Source organism: Typopeltis vanoorti, chromosome 14, assembly GCF_054136105.1.
Source record: "Typopeltis vanoorti isolate ZY-2024b chromosome 14, IOZ_Tvanoo_1.0, whole genome shotgun sequence".
Taxonomy (NCBI): domain Eukaryota; kingdom Metazoa; phylum Arthropoda; class Arachnida; order Uropygi; family Thelyphonidae; genus Typopeltis; species Typopeltis vanoorti.
The window spans coordinates 21,028,199-21,049,479 of record NC_143562.1 but is presented as its reverse complement, the minus strand read 5'-3'; the positions used below and the strand labels follow the sequence as shown (position 1 = coordinate 21,049,479).

At 36.5% G+C, this 21,281-nt stretch overlaps 1 protein-coding gene across 1 annotated transcript in view; it reads right to left on the bottom strand.

Moving 5' to 3' along the window:
- LOC150099286 (uncharacterized) overlaps nt 1–21,281 on the bottom strand; it is a 623,534-nt gene that overhangs the window by 292,803 nt on the left and 309,450 nt on the right. The window contains exon 18 of the mRNA XM_090404213.1: nt 3,344–3,387. Within this exon, the coding sequence (XP_090260339.1) occupies nt 3,344–3,387 (44 nt within the window). The remainder of the gene's footprint in view (nt 1–3,343; nt 3,388–21,281) is intronic.

Below are 21,281 nucleotides of genomic sequence, written 5' to 3'. Positions count from 1 at the left end.
TAGGGAAGTGATAGAGACAGCAAATGAATATGAGTGAGTGGGGAAGGGAGATTTTTAATCAGAGAAGGTCAAAGTTGGGCAATTCTAGGTTGGGTACTCTCTGGCAAGGTATGTGAAAGCAGGTATATGTACAGATGCCACCCTTGGGTTGAAAGGGATAAACAGTGTGTAGTTTAGAAGGTTAAGTTGAACAGTGCTAGGGAGAGGTGAAATTTTAGTTTTTTCTGCCAGAAAAACAGGTCGGTGGGGTTTGGTAGACCAGAGATGGTAGTGGACACTATTAAAGTTGGAGTGGAGGCTACAGATGTTAGTGAAGTGTTAGTTTAGATATGTTTGTTGGTGTGTCACAAGCAGTAGTGAGCTATGGAAATTTTAACTTTAAGGGGCTCGCATTGTCGAGCCAAAAAAAAAAAAAAAAAAAAAAAGAGCCATATTTCACACAAAAACTTTTATTAATACAGCCTGTGTACAAATTCCAATCAAAAAGTGTGAGAGGACAATCAACCTCTAAAGAAGTGTTTCTCAACGTGGGGCATATGCCCCACAGGGGGGCAATTAGAAGATGTTCATGTACATGTTTATACATATTTATATTATACTTTTTTTATTTATATTTTTTTATTTATATTATACAGAATTTGGCTGACTATTATGCTAGAGGGGGGGGGGGGGCATCAAAATCTTTGAGACGTTGAGGTGAGGCATGATCCAAAAAAGGTTGAGAAACACTGCTCTAAAGGTTATAATTTTTAAACAAATATTTCATGATCTAAACATGAAATATTTGCACACAATCAACTGTGTTAATTTATATTACATAAGAAAAACATTTTTTAACTATCAAAATATAATAAGAATGAAATCTTTTATAATCTTTTATAAAACATTTGATTGGCTACTGGTTTTACTATATGATTGGCTACCAGAAGGGAGAAGGGTAAAGATAGCGCAAGCACTTATTTTATTTTCAAACTTGGGAGCATTCGTTATAGAGAAGTTGAAACAATAATTCTAAATAATCTGTACACTGCCAAATAGACTAATTTTTGTTAGGTTACTGTATGAGTTTGTCGCTTAACATGTTTCAAAAAAAATTTTTTTTTTGAAAAAATAAAAAAGTAAACAAGAAGAACAAAGGGCTCTCAAATTTGAGAAAAATTTAACAAAGGGCCCCACGAGCCCCTTATAGCTCACCACTGGTCACAAGTCACTTTCACAAGGCATGAAAAGTTTCTTTTCTTTTATTTTCGGGTCTGAAAAGATGTCACCTAATGATGAATCAAATTTGCATTCTCCTGCTAAGCATTGTTGCATGGGGAAGGACTAGAACTAGATGAGCACTAGATTATTGTTAAAATTATGTGGGGGGGGGGGGGGCACTACATTCTGTGCATTGTGGTGGAAGAATCATTGGTGAGGAATTTGCTTATGTCATTTTTCAATAATTTGCCATTTTCCATCAGAAAGTTCCAAATAACGGCATTGAATTTCTTGTTTTCAACCTCGATTGAGTCATGTACCATTGATGCGATTAGGTTGCAGAGTTCATTCACATCCTAATTGCATTAGATGCCAATAAACTCACTGCTCATTGGCACTTAGCTTCTAGCATTCAGATTTTGGAGGTGAAAGTTTTGTTCATAGTGTTAAGGAGCTGTTTCAGGTTTTTGACTTGTTTAACCTAAGTGTAGAAGCTCTTTTACAGGAGGTACAGCAAACAGAAGAAGGGCTGGTTGAGATCAATAAATAGTTTGTGTGCCAATTTGTCTATTTTTGCACAGGAAGCATGTAGCCAGTGGCAACATGGAAATCGCACAATATATCCTTTTTCTTATCAGTAACATTAATTTTACAGCTGCGGTACTTTATATTATCATTAGGGTTGTCAGTGATCAAAGATAAAATTTTCAGACAATAAAAATTCCAAAGTATAAAAATCCATAAAAATGTAAAAATCTAAAAATCCTAAGAATATGGAAGGTACATATTCTACCCACATAACCTTTCTCCCTAAGAGTTAATTATAAATAGGACTTTAGGTAAGCCAGGATCTTAAATCTAATATAACAATTGTCATGTTAAATTAGGACATCATTTTTGCTTTAATAAAACTATCCATATGAAAGAATGTTTTTCTGATGTTGTCTTAAATAGAATATAACTTTGATGTAGTTATTTTTATTATTATTATTATTATTATTAGACACCTCCATGAAGTCCAAAGACTCATCGAGGGAGGGCACCTGCTCTACAACTCTGTCTCTGCCACTCAATCCACCAACTGACCGCAACTACACCAACGCCATCTACTGCCACCCACTAGTATTTCCAAGGACAATCACAAACATCCATGCCCATGGCAGGATTCGAACCCACAGCCTTTTGGCTGGAAAGCAGATACGCTAACCACTCGGCCAGCCAGGAAAGCATTAGTTTAATTTTATTTTATTTTTCACTAGAGGTCAGGCCAGTAAAATAACCATTGATCAAATCATTGTCTCTTTAGCATACTGTGTGAAATGTAATATAGCTTGTCTCTGTATATATATATATATATATATATGTATATGCATGTATACTCCAGATGATATGAAGTTACATATGTTTCGACCTTAATATGAAAGTCGAAACGTATATAACAAAAATAAAATAATTATTTCTAACACGGTTGCAGAGTCCATAATTTGTCTAAAATTAATTCTGTTAACAACTGATAATGTTCTTAATATTCAGAATTATAATGGCAGTGATCAGTCTCCTGCTTCAAGAGTCATCAACTATTGCACCTCCCCCCACACACACACATTTAAAATTCTTTCACTGTCTGAATACCACTCATTGTTCATTGTTCCTAGTACAGAAGCATTCATATCACAACATCTGTAACATCTTTTGACCACTTTTTAAGTGTGGACCACTTGACCACAAAACCCTATAGCACATTGTTGTCTCAAAATCATTCCTCACTGCTATTAAAAATAAGTTTCATAATTTCAGTTAAGAAATACATACAATGGGACAAAACATAAACATAAATGTCAAGTCACAAAGTGACCCATGCCTTCTTGATGCCATGCCATTGTTTGGTGTCCCATAAACTAAGCAGCGTTGCCAGTTTAATTTTCAAATGCCCTTCATAAATTGTATTAATTCAAAGTTTACAGACATAATATCCATGAAAAGGAAAGGAAGGACAGGTGAAAAGAAAGGAATATTAAACTGAAATACCAAAACCCACGTGATATATGACTTTCAATAAATATACTTGTAAACTTTTCTTTCAAAATCAATTCCTATGTATAATCAAAAAGTAAAATAATCATAAATAAAATGTTAAACATACCGTGCTGGCCTATTATGATCTGTTAGTGCTTGAAGTCTATATGCCTGTTATAAGGAAAATAATTTACACACATTAGTGATTGATTATTTGTGCTTACTGCAAACTTATTTCAACAAGAAATATACAGCTTCTAAAAATAGTATTCTGGTCAGATGGACATCCTAATTACAATGCACCCATCAACAGTTTCTCTCTCTCTCTCTCTCTGTGTGTGTGTGTGTGTGTGTGTGCGCGCGTGCGTGCAATTATAAATTATTTTCAACTGCTGTATCTTTCTTTGGGTAAATAAAAACTTTCTAATTACAAAAAGGTTTTATTAATAATAATAATAATTTTATTATTATTATTATTTCAGATCATTCATTTGACCTCCAAAACATTAGCCTACTTCCTACACAGCAATCAAATCAATAATATATATATATATATATATATAACCGGTATCATCCTCAGATAAGCTTATTAAAAAGCTTCGAGGATGCAAGTTGAGAAAGTTTTTTTATTTATTTTAATTATTATTGTGAAAAGTGAAATGAATGCATACAGCATGTTAATAAAAAAAAAGTAATTGTTAATGTGAATTGTAAAATTAAAATGTAAATGACAAAATGCAAAATAGCTGTTTAACAGTTTATATGTAAAACTAATTGTAAATTGTTTTTGTTAGGATTATAATTAATTTTAACATTAATTATAGTATTACATTGTCCTAATCGGAATAATTTTAGTAACATATAACAAAATGTACCCTACACTCATGTAATTTCTCCGAAAGATAATAAACTGTGTGTATGTTAAAAAAAAATTTTTTTTTTAATTATATCACATATAAATATAATAATTACTATGAAAAAACCACTCAAAGCTTCTACATCCTAGACATGCTAAATAAACTACCTTTTGAATACAGGAACCTTACAAACTTCAGTCACCTGAAAAGAGCCTTAAGGACATACTATGAACAAGAAATAGGTACCCTACACACCTTACAAACTTAATGAAACATAATATATCAGTTCATGCTTTCCAGTTCAGTGATGCACCATGACATTCCAAATTGTCGCATGTGTGTGTGTGTGTGTGCATGCATGCATCTCTGCGTGTATGTGAATGAATTTCTCATCCTATGGGGTGTAGTGAATATCAGACCTATCAAACACAGCCTACTTCCAACACAGCAATCAAACCAATAAACAATAACTGACTAGTGTCATCCTCAGATAAGCTTACTAAAAGCTTCAAGGATGCAAGCTGAGACATTACATCTCAACCAAGATCAACACAAAGAAAAAAAAAACATTTATTACATTTAAGTGCTGTACAGCACTTAAATACATTAAAGCATAAATTGTAAATACAAATAATTTATTGTTGTATATAAATGCTATAAAAATATAATCTTATTCAACTGCAACTACAAATTACCAACTACAATAACTATAATTTATATATTATACAAAAGATGGAAAATTTGTATGGGTTTCATTGTTAAAAAAACCCAGAACGATATGTTTTGTAAACACATACTACATAATCATGATTTTAATAAAAAAAATTATTGAATTTTTTTAATAGAAATCTAATATGGAAAATGAACCATAATCTGCAACACTTCATTGCTCTACTTTGTAAAATAACAAATTATTTTAATGTTGAAATTGTTGAAATGTCACTTAAGATGATTATTTTATATATGTAAATATTTTGAGATCAATAAAAAAAATATTATATTTATAGCAAAAAAAATTATTATTATTATTAAACCTCCTTGGAGTCAGACTCATCACAAGAAGTCCCACAACACTATCAATATATCTATCATAATGAACCATCTACTCATTCACACCTTTTTTTGTTTTTTAATAATCACAGCATGCTCTGGCAATACATTCAACTCACCCCCATTACTCTATCAATTAAAACTCTGACCTCACTCCATCATGTACTATAACTTATACTTTCATCTTTTAAGGATGGCCTCTCATTTTTCTCCTCTGCTCCATGCATAATCTCTCTGTATTAATCCTGTAAAATCTCCTCACCAACTTCAAAGTCTCTATCATACATATTGTTTTTGCTTATGTAACGCTATTGCAATTTACATTTTCTGAATCTGTCTCCCCATAACCAACATTCTAGTGCTCCAATACATTTGCAGGTATTCAGATCTGGAACTTCCATAGTTTTTTTAACCAAATTTATGCACTGCAGACTATGACTGGACTGATCAAAGCTTTGTACCATCCAACTACCTTCTTATTCCTTGTAAGTGTCCTCTTTATCATACTAGCAAAGCAATGTGCAACTTTTTCTTGGCAACTATTGCAGTGTCTTTGTAACTATTGCAGTGTGTCCTTAGAACTTTAGGACTTTGTTAACCATCACTCCTAATCTTCTTCTTTCACTAAGCGTTATTCCCGCTTCCTATGCAGGGTCCGCGTGTTACTTAGATGTGACTTCTTTGTTAGTACCACTCCCAACCGACCTGTCGCCTAGTCTGCCGCTGGGGGGAGGGAGTATATTTTTTGGATGTAGAAGCGTATGTTCACGGGGCTGGTTTGCCTGCTTGCGGGATGAAAAATGCCAGATAAACTGGCAGAAAAAACCCTACTGCCTGCACCCAAGACTGGCTAACTTGGCTATGCCTGAGGAAGATCCTCAAGTTCCTCACGTCTTTGATGGGAATCGAACCTGGGACACTCCTTCCCCAGGCATATGGGTGAACCATCACCCCTAATCACAAATCTTATTCATCTCCTGAGTAGAGTATACACTCTTTGACTTCTAAAGTTGGATTTGGAACACCTTACATTGTTAACATTAAAACTTCAACATCATTCATACACTGAAGCTAAAAGTATTTAAATCTTCCTGAAGGTACTTGACATCAGCACGTCCATTTTAACTCTCCCCAACTTTACATTATCAGAAAACAACTGAATATCCTTTGTTAATTCACAAAATATTGTCCATCCCCATCTTCCTCAACTTGTATACACTTGCATGTGACAATCTATTAAATGCTTTTGCAGGGCCCAAAAATATCCCTGTATAAGAGTCTCCCATAACTAACAAATTTATCATTTTTTCATAATACGCAAATAAAATGCCAACAGTACACCTATCCTTTACAAACTTTGCTGACCTTTTAAAGAATACTATGCCTATTTACCAAAATCTGTCTATTCCTAACTAGTTTCTCTAATATTCTCACCATAATTGCAGATGTATACACTGGTCTATAATTGGAAATATCTATACTAGCACCACGTTTGTGCAGTGGCAACCATTTGCTCTTCTTCCTCTCTTTTGGGATCCCCCCCCCCCCATTAGAAGACAAATTAGACAACTTAGCCCTGGGTGATGAATTCAACAGAATATGAAAGAAAAATGTACACTCTTCTACAAGATCAATCCTCATACAAAATTATAGATCAGGATCCCACCAACTCGCCAAAGAATAAGGTGTGCAAATTATTGAAAACAGTCACCTCCTTGGTTAAAGAAACAGTTAACAAGCTCAAGCCTTTCCACGTTAAAACACCTAGGATAAATGGAGCACCAAAAATTCACAAATATATACCCTTACACCCTATTGAAACGCTTGATTTACTGAAGTCACACTTTCCCCCTGACATATTTGAACTTTTTAAATTCACAGTACATGCAGGTTATTTTACATGGAAAGGGAAAATATATAAACAATTAGATGGGACAGCAATGGGCTACCCTCTTTCTCCCCCCCCATACCAACATCTATGGGGGGGAGAAAGGAAGAACATTTGGAAAAGCTACCTATCAACACAGACAATCTAATACCAGTGCTTTAGTTATGCTGTGTTGATGATGTGCTGCCTATTTGGCCACATGGCCCAAACACATTGGATACATTCTTAGCACATTTAAATAGCTAACACCCCAAAATTCACTTTACAATGGAACTAGAAGCTAATGACTGTCTGCCCTTCCTGGATACACCAGTCACACATCTTCGAGATGATTCCTTATCATTTTCAGTTCATAAAAAAACCCCCCACACACAGGGAGATGTTTGCACAAACAATAACACCATTACATCTCAACAGCATGGTATCCTAAAAACACTAACTCACAGAGCTAGAGCAATTTGTTCCAATGACAATGCTCTCACTGCTGAACTCACTCACTTACATCACACCTTCTTAGCCAATGGCTATAATCCTCATAAGAATAAATAAAATAATAAATGCTCCCCAGAAATCCCCCCCCCACTGTCTACCACAGAAGAACACAGCAAAGCTGTCACCATCATGAATGTAATAAATATACATTCAAGGCACATCTGAAAAAATATCTAGAGTACTTAAGAAACATCAGCTACGCACTGTATTTAAACAATATCTCAAATCGGCAACTCTCATCCGTTCTCCCAAGGAGAGAATCTCTTCTTTAACACATCCAAGAGTCTATGAAGTGCCCTGTTCATGTGATTGAGCCTACTATGAACAGACAGGAAGAACTGTGTACATCCACCTCAGCGAACATAAAAAATACATCCGACACTATCACTATGGCAAGTCAGGTCTAGCAGACCATGCCTTGGATACCTTTTCTAATTGATCCTGTGTGCAGGATCAATTGGAAAAAAACAAAAGTACTGTATAGAAGTTGTTATAAGTCAGAGAGATTGTTCTTGGAATCAACAAAAGCCCTAAAACATACTTTTAAGACCAAACTAATACCTGCTTTCTCTCTGTGTTTTTTTTTTTTTTTTTCCAACATAGATGGTGCCTAATTAGGGCTTTTGTCTTTATGTTGTACATTACAATTGTTCAAACTGGTCCCATTGTTATGTTGGATTGTTGTTGTTTCACATACTGTAACAACTATACTGTTTTTGTACTCTGAAGATGCTAGACAGAATACCAGCAAAATATCAGCAATAAGTTAATAAATAGTTTTTTTATCAGTCTGTGTTCTCATCTATACCATTAAAATTAATCAACATGTATGACGAACACACATTTGAGGACAAATTATCTATTTATATATATGTACTTTAATCTTCCAGAGAATATCTTTTGAGTTGAATGCACGAAATAGAATAAAAAGCCTGATTACCCCTCGTTATTTAATTCTGCACTTCTGCAATCAATTTCGTTTGATTGGCATGTGATCATTACTCAGAAATATTTGAATCGTTCTGCTTTTTCTAATTTAAGGTTCTCAATTTTCACTTGTATCAGTTAACTGATTCTGCCTGGTATTAATCATTATTTTAGTTTTTTGTTGATTAACTGTTTTGTTTTTGACAAGATGTTAATGTCATCTGCATATGTATAATCCGAACTGATTTGTTTATTTGAGTGTCTAGTATATACTGGCAATGATTGGATAATACATTCAAATCTAAAAGTTAAAAAGTATTGGAGGTAGAATGTTTCCTTGTTTTAACCCTTCAGTTATTGGAAAGGGGTCTGTTAAATCATTTTGTATTTAGCCTGTGCTTCTAGGTTACTAGCTCATGTGGTATTCCAAAAAGTACCATAATCTCATAAAAGTTTTCTCTATTAATGCTGTCACATGCTTGTTGGAAATCTAATGAAAATTTATATCAAATTCCCCAAATTTCTCTAATAACTGATCAATTGTAGATTTCCCTTTCCTGAAACCAGCTTGGTAGACATCTTCTCCATAAGTAAGTTTAATCTGTTCTTCAATTAGAAGTAAATATAGTAGCTCAGGAGACCTTTGCAGAAGACTCATTGAAATGCCTTGCTAAGTGGTTAGCATATCCGCTTTCCAGCCAAAAGGCTGCAGGTTCAAATCCCACTGTGGGCATGGGTATTTGTGATTGTCTGTGAAAATACTAGTGGTGGTGACGGGCGGTAGATGGCTTTGGTGTAGATGATGATGATGGTAGTTGCGGTTCATTGTAGTTGATGGATTGAGTAGTGGAGACAGAGAGGTAGAGTAGGTGCCCTCCCTTGATGAGTCTTTGGACTCCCTGTAGGGATCATGTAATAATAATAATAATATCAAATACAACAATCTATATTAACTCTAAATATTTACAAAGCACAGTGCTTGTTTAAGTGTGTGATATTCATACTAGTGAAAAGTTATTAAGTAGGAATATAGCTATATAAAGGTTGGCTGTTAATGGATTTCTCTGTTATTTTGGAGAGGACTGAGGGAAGAGCAATATGACAGTTACTTGATGACACAGATCATTATCACTTTTATTTTTGAGATGGGCTTATAGGCTAATTTCCAAAACTGAGTATACTACCAAAATTAGGAAATCTGACTGAGGAAAATCCTCAGTGACCATTGTCTAACAACCCTCCATGCAAAAAAGCTACTTCTAACCCTCTTACTCATCACTTCATTTCATAACTTCCAAAAGTAGCCAACTGTTATTATTCCTTTGGAATGTTAGTTATGAGGATATAACCGAGAGTATGCAAACTGTAGAATTTTTTTTGTAGATAGAAGACAAAATAGTGATACGATTGAGTTATTTAAACTATTGAGAGGTATTTACTTGCAGCAAGGAGTAACGAACCGATTGCATTAAAAATTCGTTTTAAGTCCCTCGTTAGAGGACTCAACATGTCCGGATGGGGATGCACAACATCAATCTAGTAAATACCTGATTGATTGATTCATCTCATCCATCCCCATCCGGACATGTTGAGTCCTCTAATGAGGGACTTACAATGAATTTTTAATGCAATCGGTTCGTCACTCCTTGCTGCAAAAATTCGTTGTAAGTACCTCATTAGAAGACTCACCATGTCCAGATGGGGATGCACAACATCAATCTAGTAAATACCTGATTGATTGATTCATCTCATCCATTCCCATCCGGTCATGTTGAGTCCTCTAATGAGGTACTTACAATGAATTTTTAATGCAATCGGTTCGTCACTCCTTACTGCAAGTAAATACTTCTCAATAGCTTAAATAACTCAATCATATCACTACTTTGTCTTCTATCTACAAAAAAAGTCTGCAGTTTGCATACGCTCGGTTATATCCTCATAACTAACATTCCATATTCCTGTTATAATTTCTGTTATCCACCTTTGTACAAAGTTACTTCATCTCTTTCAAATTTCTGTGACCAAATCTGAGCATAGTGATTTTCACTATGTTCAGAGCACATTATTTTCACCACCTCTGCAATACATCTAACCTTCTCTATTAAAAACATCACTCTAAGATCCTTGCTTCCTCCACTTCCTCTAATATAGTTACACTAATAAAGTATGCAACTTCCCATTAATAGATCCCAAATCTCAAGACTTTATGTTTAGTTTCCATTAACATGTTCAGAACAGGCAGTGTTCGCATGTGTGTAATCTGCTGGAGGAACCAGCTTAGGCATGTATATACTGCTTCCATATCTGTGGTTGCATTTTCACAAAGCTTATATAGCATGTTAGTTGCAATATTTGGTAGAATTTTATTTGTAAAATTAGCATATATGAAATGTCTTAATGATATTGAAAATCCCAAATGCACTCTGAATTGATTTGAAGTTATATATATATATATATATATATATATATAGGAATATGCATCTTTGCTTTAGAAATTTGCTTTACGTAAATTGTGTGCTTCTGTACCCATTGACTGCATCATAAACAGCTGTTACATGTATTTCTGAAAATTTGAAACAGGATGTAAGGACAAATGCATTTAGTTAGATACTGTGTTTGACACTGCAAGGAAACTGTTTCTGGAAAGCATGTAGCATAGTATTTGTAGGAGGGGATTTTTTTTTTATTATGATGGGTCCAGTTATCCCTAATTACACAAATTGTTGCTAAATATAATACATAGAATGTAAATGTCTCTGTACTGTATTTAGCAATACACTAAAAGTAGTTGTTTTTGTTGCTTCTATTATTGATAAGACAAATGAGCTACTGACAAAAAAAAAAACACAGGACTGGTAAAAGAGTGGATAATTCCAATGATGATTGGAAATTATTTATGTATATATTACTATGTAAAAAGTGTATCCTGGGGGAGACCTGACTCCTACCAGGCGCGTCCCTCAGGTGGTGGATGAGGGAAACCCCGACAGGTTGCTCCGAATAAAGAATAAGGAGTCGTGGACCAAAGGATACAGCAGAGGAGTGGCAAGCTGGCTGCATTATTCTGCCATTCAACCCTATGAATCAGGAGTCTCCACTGTGTCAAGAGAATGTTACTGCGTCCGAGGAAACCAAAGCGACTGATCCTAGATCACAGGGAGCAGTCGAGAAGTTTAGTATGTGGTCAGCCAATAGAATTTCACATCTCGTTTGGCTGAAACCCAATGGACAGGAGAAGGAGTTATAAATCTAAATTAAGGAAAACTATTCTACTCAGGCAGAGAGGACAATATACATTGAGAAGGACTCGCCATTTTAGTGAATAATAGTGTACAAAATGCAGTCATGGCCCAAGAATGATCGCTATCAGATTAAAAGGTAAAGAAAAAAATGTTCACTTTACAATTATTCAAATCTACGCCCCCGACCAGTCACATGAAGATGAAGAAATCGATACCTTTTATGATAAGTTGCAAGATCTAATAGACAAGACCAATAAGAAAGATATATTAATAGTGATGGGAGATTTTAATGCCAAAACTGGGAAGTTCACCCCAGGCATGGAGGATGTTATGGGCAGGTTCAGAGTTGATAACAGAAATGAAAGAGGTGAAAGAATTTTAGAATTTTGTAAAGCAAATAATCTATTTATCTGTAACACCCTTTTTTCCATAGACCTTCCCACAAATACACATGGACCTCACCAGATGGTATAACAAAGAACTGTATTGATTACATTCTAATCAAACGCAATTGGAAATCATCAGCGCAAAATGTTAGAACTTTAAAAACTCCAGACTTTGACACTGACCATGAACTGCTAGCAGCAAAAATTAAACTAAAATTTAAGTATTGTAAATCACGAGCTCCTATCAACAAAGTGGACCTGTCAAAACTGAAAGAGAAATCTATGCAAGATAATTATCAGACACTAATAGGAAATGAGTTTAGAAGATTATCCTATGACAATATAGAAAATACATGGAATCAAGGTAAAAAAATTGTTACAAGTACTGCAAGAGACATACTTGGTACAACATCAAGACCAAATCATGAATAGATAACCCCTGAAATTCTAAATACTTTAGAAGAAAAAAGAACAGCAAAGCATATATTAAATATAAAAAATACAGAAGAAAATAAACAACATTATAAGAATCTTAAAAACAAAATTGATAAAATGTGCATATCTGCCAAAAATAACTGGTTGGAGGAAAAAGCAAAACTCTGCGAAGAAGCTAATAAAAGAAATGATAATAAAACGGTATACAAAATTATCAAAGAATTAACTAAGATCTATAAAGATAAACCATTACCAATGAAAGATAAAAACAAACTAGAAACTGAGTCAATACAAAATATTAAAATAATTTGGAAGGACTACTATCAAACATTATTTCAAAAAGAACAGGAGGAGGAAAGTATAACAGAAAAGATGATATATGAAAAGCCACCACCCATAACCTCAGCAGAAATTATAAATGCAATAAACCAAATGAAACTTTCAAAAGCTATGGGTAAAGATGAAATATCTATAGAACTATGGAAATATGGTGGCAAGGAAGCCATTAATTTCTTAATGAATTTATTTAATCAAATTCTTTATACTGGAGTAATTCCAACTGACTGGAAAACAGGAATTATTTTACCAATTCACAAAAAAGGAGACAAAAGAATATGTGAAAATTACAGACCCATAACACTCATAAGTTCATAGTTATAAACTATTCATTCGAATTATACAAAAGAGAACACAGGTGCTTACAGAAAAAATCACAGAGAAAACCAAGCAGAATTCAGGCCACATAGATCCACTATAGACTATATCTTCACCATTATTAATATAGCAGAAAAATATTGGGAATACAACCTGCCCATATACTGTTGTTTTATAGATTTTAAGCAAGCCTTTGATTCAGTTAATAGAAACAAATTGATTACTATCCTAAAAAACGTAAAAATGGATTCTGATTTCAACATTTATTACAAATTATTATGGAGACACTAAAGCTTTTGTTAAAACAAACAACATTAAAGCCGAGAATTTCAGAGTCTAGAAAGGTGTAATGCAGGGATGCCCTCTCTCTCACCTCAACTCTTTATCCTCTTCCTAGAAGAAGTCTGTAAAACCATAGCCAATGAACCAGGTGTAAAAATCAATGGTACCAACATTAATCACATAAAATACGAGGATGATATCATTATTTTAGCAAATTCTAAACCACAGCTAGAAAAAACTATTAATATTTTAAATGACTTATGGTATGAAAATAAATCTTCATAAAACAAAAATAATGAAGATAGGTAGAAAAGAAGAAAATATTTCTATAAATCTTGAAAATCACCTGCTGGAACAAGTTAATAAATATGTTTATCTTGGCAGTCTTATATCTAATAACATCAACAATACAGAAACAGTAAAACACAGGCTAAACCTAGGTTGGACCAACATGAATAAACTAAACAAAATACAGAAAAATAAAAAAATCCCAACGAGTCTAAAATTAAAATTATATAAAACAATTATTATCCCAACAGCTGCTTATGCTTCAGAAGCCTGGAGATTAACTCAGCAACCAATCAAGAAACTTCAAGCATTTGAAATGAAATGCCTCAGAAAAATTAATAACACCCACTGGATGCAACACAAGACTAATGATCAAGTCAGAACAGATTTAGACTTCCCAGATAATATAATAGACACAATCATTAAGCATCAACTGAGACGGTTTGGTCATATTCAGAGAATGGTCCCTCACAGACTCCCATATTTAGCTCTGAATGGATATATCGGAAGAAAAAGACCCTAGAGGCAGACCAAGAAGTACTTGGATAAAGTTGCTGAAAGAACATTCACATCTACCCAGCTATAGAGTCATGATTGAGATGGCTAAAGTTCGCGATGAGCGGAGAACCTTTCTTCTTAGTGGACTCAACCCGTTACCAATTGGATGAGATGAGATGATGAAAAAGTGTATAGTGATCATCAGTGAATAAAAGAAAATTATTAGAAAACCAAGGAAAATATAAATAAAACATAGAAATAAATACACATGCCTCAAGGGCTCACTTTAGTGAGTACGGGCATGGCAAACCCAAGGTACCAGATGCTGGACCATGCCTTACTTCATGTAATATACATCTATTATATTATTCTGTAGACTGGTCCCTCCTCTTCTTTCTTTGCTTCTTTCTCCTCTCCTTGCTCCTTCCCCCTGATGCTATTAGAGTATTTGAGGGCTAGGGGTGAGTCTTTCCTATCTTGCTAAGTCATTTCGTCTTATGCAGCCACCGAAGGAGGCAAGCTAGCCTCAATAGGTGCCGGTCCCAAGCCCGGATAAATGGCGAGGGTTGATGTCAGGAAAGGCATCCGGTCGTAAAACTTCAATGCCAGCTCAAACTATAATGTGAGTCAAAGAGAAAATGATATAAGGGCTAAGGCATACCCCTTAAGCGACGCGCAGCCATATCGCCCTACAGCTGCGAGAAGTGGACAAGGGCTACCGCATCAAGGGCGGGTGCAGTTAAAGAAGCAAGCCCAGCAGGCGGAGAGGATGTTGCGAGTGAGAACACTGAATGTTGGAAGCATGACTGGAAGGGGAATAGAGGTGGCAAACATGATGAGGAAGAGGAAGTTGGACACTTTATGTGTGCAGGAGACAAGGTGGAAGGGGAGAAAGGCAAAGGAACTGGGAGATGGATATAAATTGTTCTACTCTGGAGCGAATAACGAGGGAAGAAATGGTGTAGGAATTATCGTGTGTGGCAGAATGAAGGGCGAAGTACTGGAAATGGGTAGAAGGAACGACAGGATCATGCGAATGAAATTGGGTCTTGGAAAAGAGCGGGTGGTCGTATTATGTGTATATGCCCCGCAAGTTGGTTGTACAGCAGAGGAGAAAGATGAGTTCTGGAACGTGTTAGATGAAGAAATGAGGGAACTGGAAGAAAATGAGATGGTGATTGTTGGAGGAGACTTGAACGGACACATAGGGAGACAGAATACAGACTGTGAAAGGGTGCATGTGGCCACGGAGTGGGAATGATGAACCAGGAAGGATAGAGTGTTGTGGACTTTGCAGTAGCATTTGATCTGGCAAATGTGAACTCATTTTTCTGCAAGAGGGAAGAACATTTGATAACATTTAGGAGTGGCAACAACAGTTCACAAATTGACTACATTTTGACTAGAAGAAAACATCTTAAGGTTGTGACAAATTGTAAAGTAATTCCAACAGATCAAGTAGCACAGCAACACCAACTGCTGTGTGCAGACTTTAAAATAAGATCAAAGATAAGAACCTCTGGATGCCATGGGATGAAGACAATTAAGTGGTTTCGCTTAAAAGAGGGAGAGTGTGAGGAATCGTTTCAGGGAGAGGGTGTTAAGAGAGGATTTCGGATTGGTGGATTGTCAAAAGTAATCCTGAGCTGTGCAATCGAGGTGGTTGGTGAGACATCTGGAAAGATTAGAGAGCAGAAGGAGGGTTGGTGGTGGAATAATAATGTACAAGTGGCAATGACAGCTAAGAGGAAGGCAAAGCAGAAGTGGGATGAGTCAAGAGTGGAAGAGGACAGAGAGGTGTACAGAGAGAGAAAGCAAGAAGCCAAGATTTGTGGCACAGGCGAAGGCCATGACATATCAAGATCTGTATGATCAATTAGAAACAAAGGAAGGACAGAGAAAAATTTACCAACTAGCAAAATGTAGAAATAGAAAGGAGAGAAAGCAAGAAGCCAAGATTTGTGGCACAGGCGAAGGCCATGACATATCAAGATCTGTATGATCAATTAGAAACAAAGGAAGGACAGAGAAAAATTTACCAACTAGCAAAATGTAGAAATAAAGCAGCAAAGGACATCTTGCATGTGAGGCAGATCAAAGATGCTGAAGGAAGAGTATTATGGAGGGATGTGGACATAAGAAACAGATGGAAAATATACTTTGAGGGACTTTTGAATGAGGAAAATGCAAGGACTCACAGAGAAGATGGGCAGCCTTCTGAGGGGATGGTGCAGAACATCAGTAGAGTGGAAGTGACAGAGGCCATGAAGAGGATGAGGAATGGAAAATCGGTAGGTGCTCCGACAGGATTCCAGTGGAGGCATGGAAGGCACTGGGGGGAAGAGGGAATTGACCTGCTGTGGGACCTGTTCATGAAAATTCGCCAACAGGAAAATATACCCGAGAAATGGAGGGAGAGTACTCTTGTCCCCATCTACAAGGGTAAAGGGGATGCACAAGACTGTAAAAATTACAGAGGAATAAAGTTGATGTCCCACACAATGAAAATCCTAGAAAGGGTTCTTGATGGTAGACTGAGGAAGGAGGTGGAGATTGCAAAGGGAACAATTTGGCTTCTGGTAGATCAACAACAGATGCTATCTTTGGGTTACGGCAGATGATGGAAAAGTATTGAGAGAAACAAAGGGAGCTACATCTGGCATTTATTGATCTGGAGAAAGCATACGATAGAGTGCCAAGGTAAGAAGTCTGGAGGTGTCTGAGGGAGAAGAAGGCTCCGGAGAAATATGTCAGGTTGGTGCGGGAAATGTACAGAAATGTGTTCGGACCTGTCTAGGAGAGACAGAAAGTTTTCAAGTAACAGTTGGCTTGCATCAAGGGTCAGCATTAAGTCTATTTCTGTTTAATATTGTGATGGAGGTGGTAACTGAGGAGGTGAGAGAAGATGCATCATGACATCATGCATCAGACAATGTTGTATGCAGATTCAAGAGAAGAAGTGGGAACTAAACTGGAAAGATGGAGAAAAGTACTGGAAGAGAGAGGTATGAGACTGAGCAGAAGTAAGACAGAATATATGTGTTGCACAGTGGGTGGTGGACAGGAGATAGATCTAGAGCTGGAAGGAAATGTCATCAGGAAGGTGAGAGACTTTAGATACTTAGGTTCAACAGTGGAAGAAGATGGAGGAGCTGAGAAGGAAGGGGGATGCAGGATACAGGTGGAGTGGAGGAACTGGAGGGAGATGGCTGGAGTGTTATGCGATAAGAGGGTGTCGATCAATCTGAAAGGCAAAATCTATAGCACAGTAGTGAGGTCAGCTATAGAAACTGTGGCATATGCTATAGAAACTGTGGCCCTGAGAAAAAATAACATCAGCAGGATGGAAGTAGCAGAGATGAGAATGCTTAGGTGGACGTACGGTGTGACCAGAAAGGATAGTCTAAGAAATGACTATGTCAGGGGAACAGTGAAAGTTACGAACTTAGGAGCGAAACTACAGGAGGCAAGGTTGAGATGGTTTGGTCATGTGATGAGGAGGGAGGACGAATATGGGAAGAAGGGTCATGCAGATGGATGTGCAAGGAAGGCGGAAGCATGGGCAGCCAAAGAAGAGATGGAGGGAGCTGGTAGAAGAGGACTTGAGGATGAAGAACTTGGATGTGGTGACAGCCCAAGACAGGAAGGTGTGGAGAAGACTCATTATCAACAGTGACCCCACTTAAGTGGGAAGCTGCAGAAAAAGATGAATAAGAAAAAGATAGAAATAAATACACATAACAAGCACAACAAATTTTACAAGATGATTTTCTGTTCTTTCAACCCATACATATTCCTGCCATGACTAGATGAATTACCTGATCACTGATTAGCTTTGGCCTGTAGTTATTTACTGAGCTACCAACTGTGTACAGCTTGTGAACAAATCTCTTTTACTCTCATCATAAGTTGTTGTTTTTTTTTTAATTTATGCCATCATTATGTCTAGAGTTTATAGAATCACATGTTATTCACTTCACCCAGCAATTCATAGAACACATATAATATCACAAGTGTTAATTATTAATAATTCATTTAACAGTAATGTAAGTATTTCAAATCACACCTGCTCTTTCCCTCCCTTATATTTCCCATTCTTACATGGCTCATTAATGACGGTTCAAATATTTACACCTTTCAATAATCCAAATATGCCAACCAAATATACATTCTTATAATACATCCTGTAGCAGTGTTTTCACTTGCCTCACCAGATGGTTAAGGTGGTGGCAAGAGTCCTGATCACCCTGAGGTGAATGTGTTAAAATGATATCAATTAAAATAACCATTAAAATAACCCTATCAAGTTTCGCATCATTTGCAAACACTTGAATATTTCTCTGTAGTCTGGCAACAACATCATTGACATAAAAATTAAATAGTAAAGGTCCCAGTACAGAGCTCTTCAGAACACCCACTTGTGACCTTCCTTTTTCTTAATACCATTCCCCTGTACACAATTCTCTAACATCTCAGACAGCGAGTATCCAATTCACTAATCTGATATTTAAACCCTTACATTGCAACTTCAATATGAACTTATCATGTGGCACCATCTCAAATGTCTTTGCAAAGTCCAAAAAATGGTGGTATGTGCCTTTTCCACAGCAACCACCCTTGTTATTTTATTACAAAAGGTAATCAGCTTACAGAAACAATAGCACCCCATAACATACATGGTACTAATGTACTATAGGTTGATCTACCAATCTCTCGTGTATAGACTCAACATAAAAAAACAAAATAAAATAAAATGCTGACCCTCATAGATGTCTCAATTCTATTACCACCTTTATGCAGTGGTAGTAAATAGAACTGAGGCACTTTTTGATATTTGAACTGAAGTCCTTAAACACTTCTCCAATAGCTATAGAAAGTGTTCCCACTTGGTTACAAGGTATATTATATTTGACAATAAAGTGTATTTTTGTTTTAATCTTATACCTAAGCATAAGCATGAAGTAACATCATGGTTAGTCTACTTGTTTATAGAGGCTGTTGACTTCATATCAGTTGCCTTAGTCCCATAATGCAAAAACATTATGGAAAGGGTCATTACCCAGACTGGTTTTGACCTTTATTGAGGTCTCATCAGTGGAAGCCAGACCCAAGAAGATACTAAGGTTAAATCAATGCAGAATAATATCTTGGGGCTGGCTCCCATTCGTGAGAACTAAAGGAGAAATTGGTCTGGGTAGGTAACCCATTCCATAACATTTTTGTATTATGGGATACTAATGGAATTAATGTGAGGTCAACAGCCTCTATATACAAGTAGACTAGTTATAACATTATTTCATGCTTATGCTTACCCAATAACATTAGAACAAGAACATAATACAAACAGTGGAGCCAGAGTCGCCGTAGCACGTGGCCGGGAATTTGAGCTGTGATGAAGAAAGTGCTTATTCATCAGTGAATAGTCCGTTTTTCTACATTTTTGTAGTGCTAAGTTGTTTTCTGGAATACAAGTGTCCATCAGTGGTTGTTTTTTGAAGTTAGTTGTTGTCGCGATATTGTGTATTTTGGTTACCGAGAAGACGGGGTCGGAATTGAATGCATAACGGTGGAAGACAAGATGAAGGATAAGTTTTCATTATTTAGTTATTTCATTTTTATTTATTTATATCTAGTGCACTTAAATGTTCTGTTTGAAATTGTTTGTACTTTTTCATATAGTTATACTCCCTGAATAAACGCTAAATAAGAGAGTTATACTCTCTTATTTAGCGTTTATTTTTTTATACTAATTAGCGACACTATTTTAAATAATGGCAGCAGTGCCAGTTAAAATTACAAATGGTGTATTGCCAAGTCCCCCCCCACCCACCCATTTAGAGACTCCATTTTACGCGATATCATAGGATTTTGTAGCACGCGGGACTTGCTGGATGTATGCATCCCGGCGATTGTATATGTGGCAGGAAAAAGAAGGGGGAAAACATATATACACAAAATGCAGGCAATGGGAGGAACTTGGTGATTTAGAAATGACCAAAACTGACCTCGTTGAGTCAGAGACAGGAGATTCTCCACGTAGAGAGAGAGAGAGAGAGAGAGAGAGAGATGATGGGTATGATAGAGGGTGAGAGAAGTATGAATAAAATAATAAAAGTGGGGAGTATGGAAAGGTTGAATGATTCTGAAGTTTTAGGAGATAGTCTCAATTGGGAGGATGAATGGCAAACAAGAGTGGCTGACTTACAGAGAGAGATAGATGAGCTGAAAGAGCAGGTAGAATGTCTGGGGAATGAGACGAGAAGTGTGAAAGATGAAATTCGAATGGAAGAGACGAATGCAAGGTGAATCAGAGGAGGAGTGAGAGAGAGTTATGGGAATGAGAGAAGAGGAGAGAATAGGAACAATAGTAGAGGAGAGGGATTGAGAGTTATGGGAATGGTAGAAGAAGAGAGAAGAGGAACAGTATAAAAGAGGGAATGAGAGAGAGTTATGGGAGTGATAGAAGAGGAGAGAATGGGAACAGTAGAAGAGAGGGAATGAGAGAGAGTTGCATGAATGATAAAGAGGTGAGAATAGGATAAGTGGAAGAGAGGGAATGAGTGTCAGATATAGGAATGACAGAAGAGGAACGAATGAAAACAGCAGGAGAGAGGGAATGAGAGGAATGTAAGGGAACACAGGGACTAGAGATGGAGTGATGTCAGGAAGGCAGGTAAGTAGGGAAGCACAGAGAGAAACTGTTACAAAAGAGAGAGGGAGGAATGCAGGTGAGCAATCGAGGAATACGGTGGTAAAAGGCGTAATGTATGGGGGACTCAATGATCCGTGGTGTTCAAGATAGGATGCGTGAGGAGTGTTTGCCAGGAGGAATGATAGAAAATGTGGCTATAACAATTAAGAGAGGTGAAAGGGTGGATTAGATGATTGTGATGGTGGGAACAAATGACTTCAGTGGTGGTGTAAATAGGACAGCGAGAGATATGAGATTCTTGCTGAGGCTGTACGAAAGCAGACACAGAGAGGAAGGATAGCGTGTGTGTTGCCTAGGTATGATAATGTCGAGTTGAGCAGAAGAGCGGTGATATTGAATGGCATAATAGCGAGA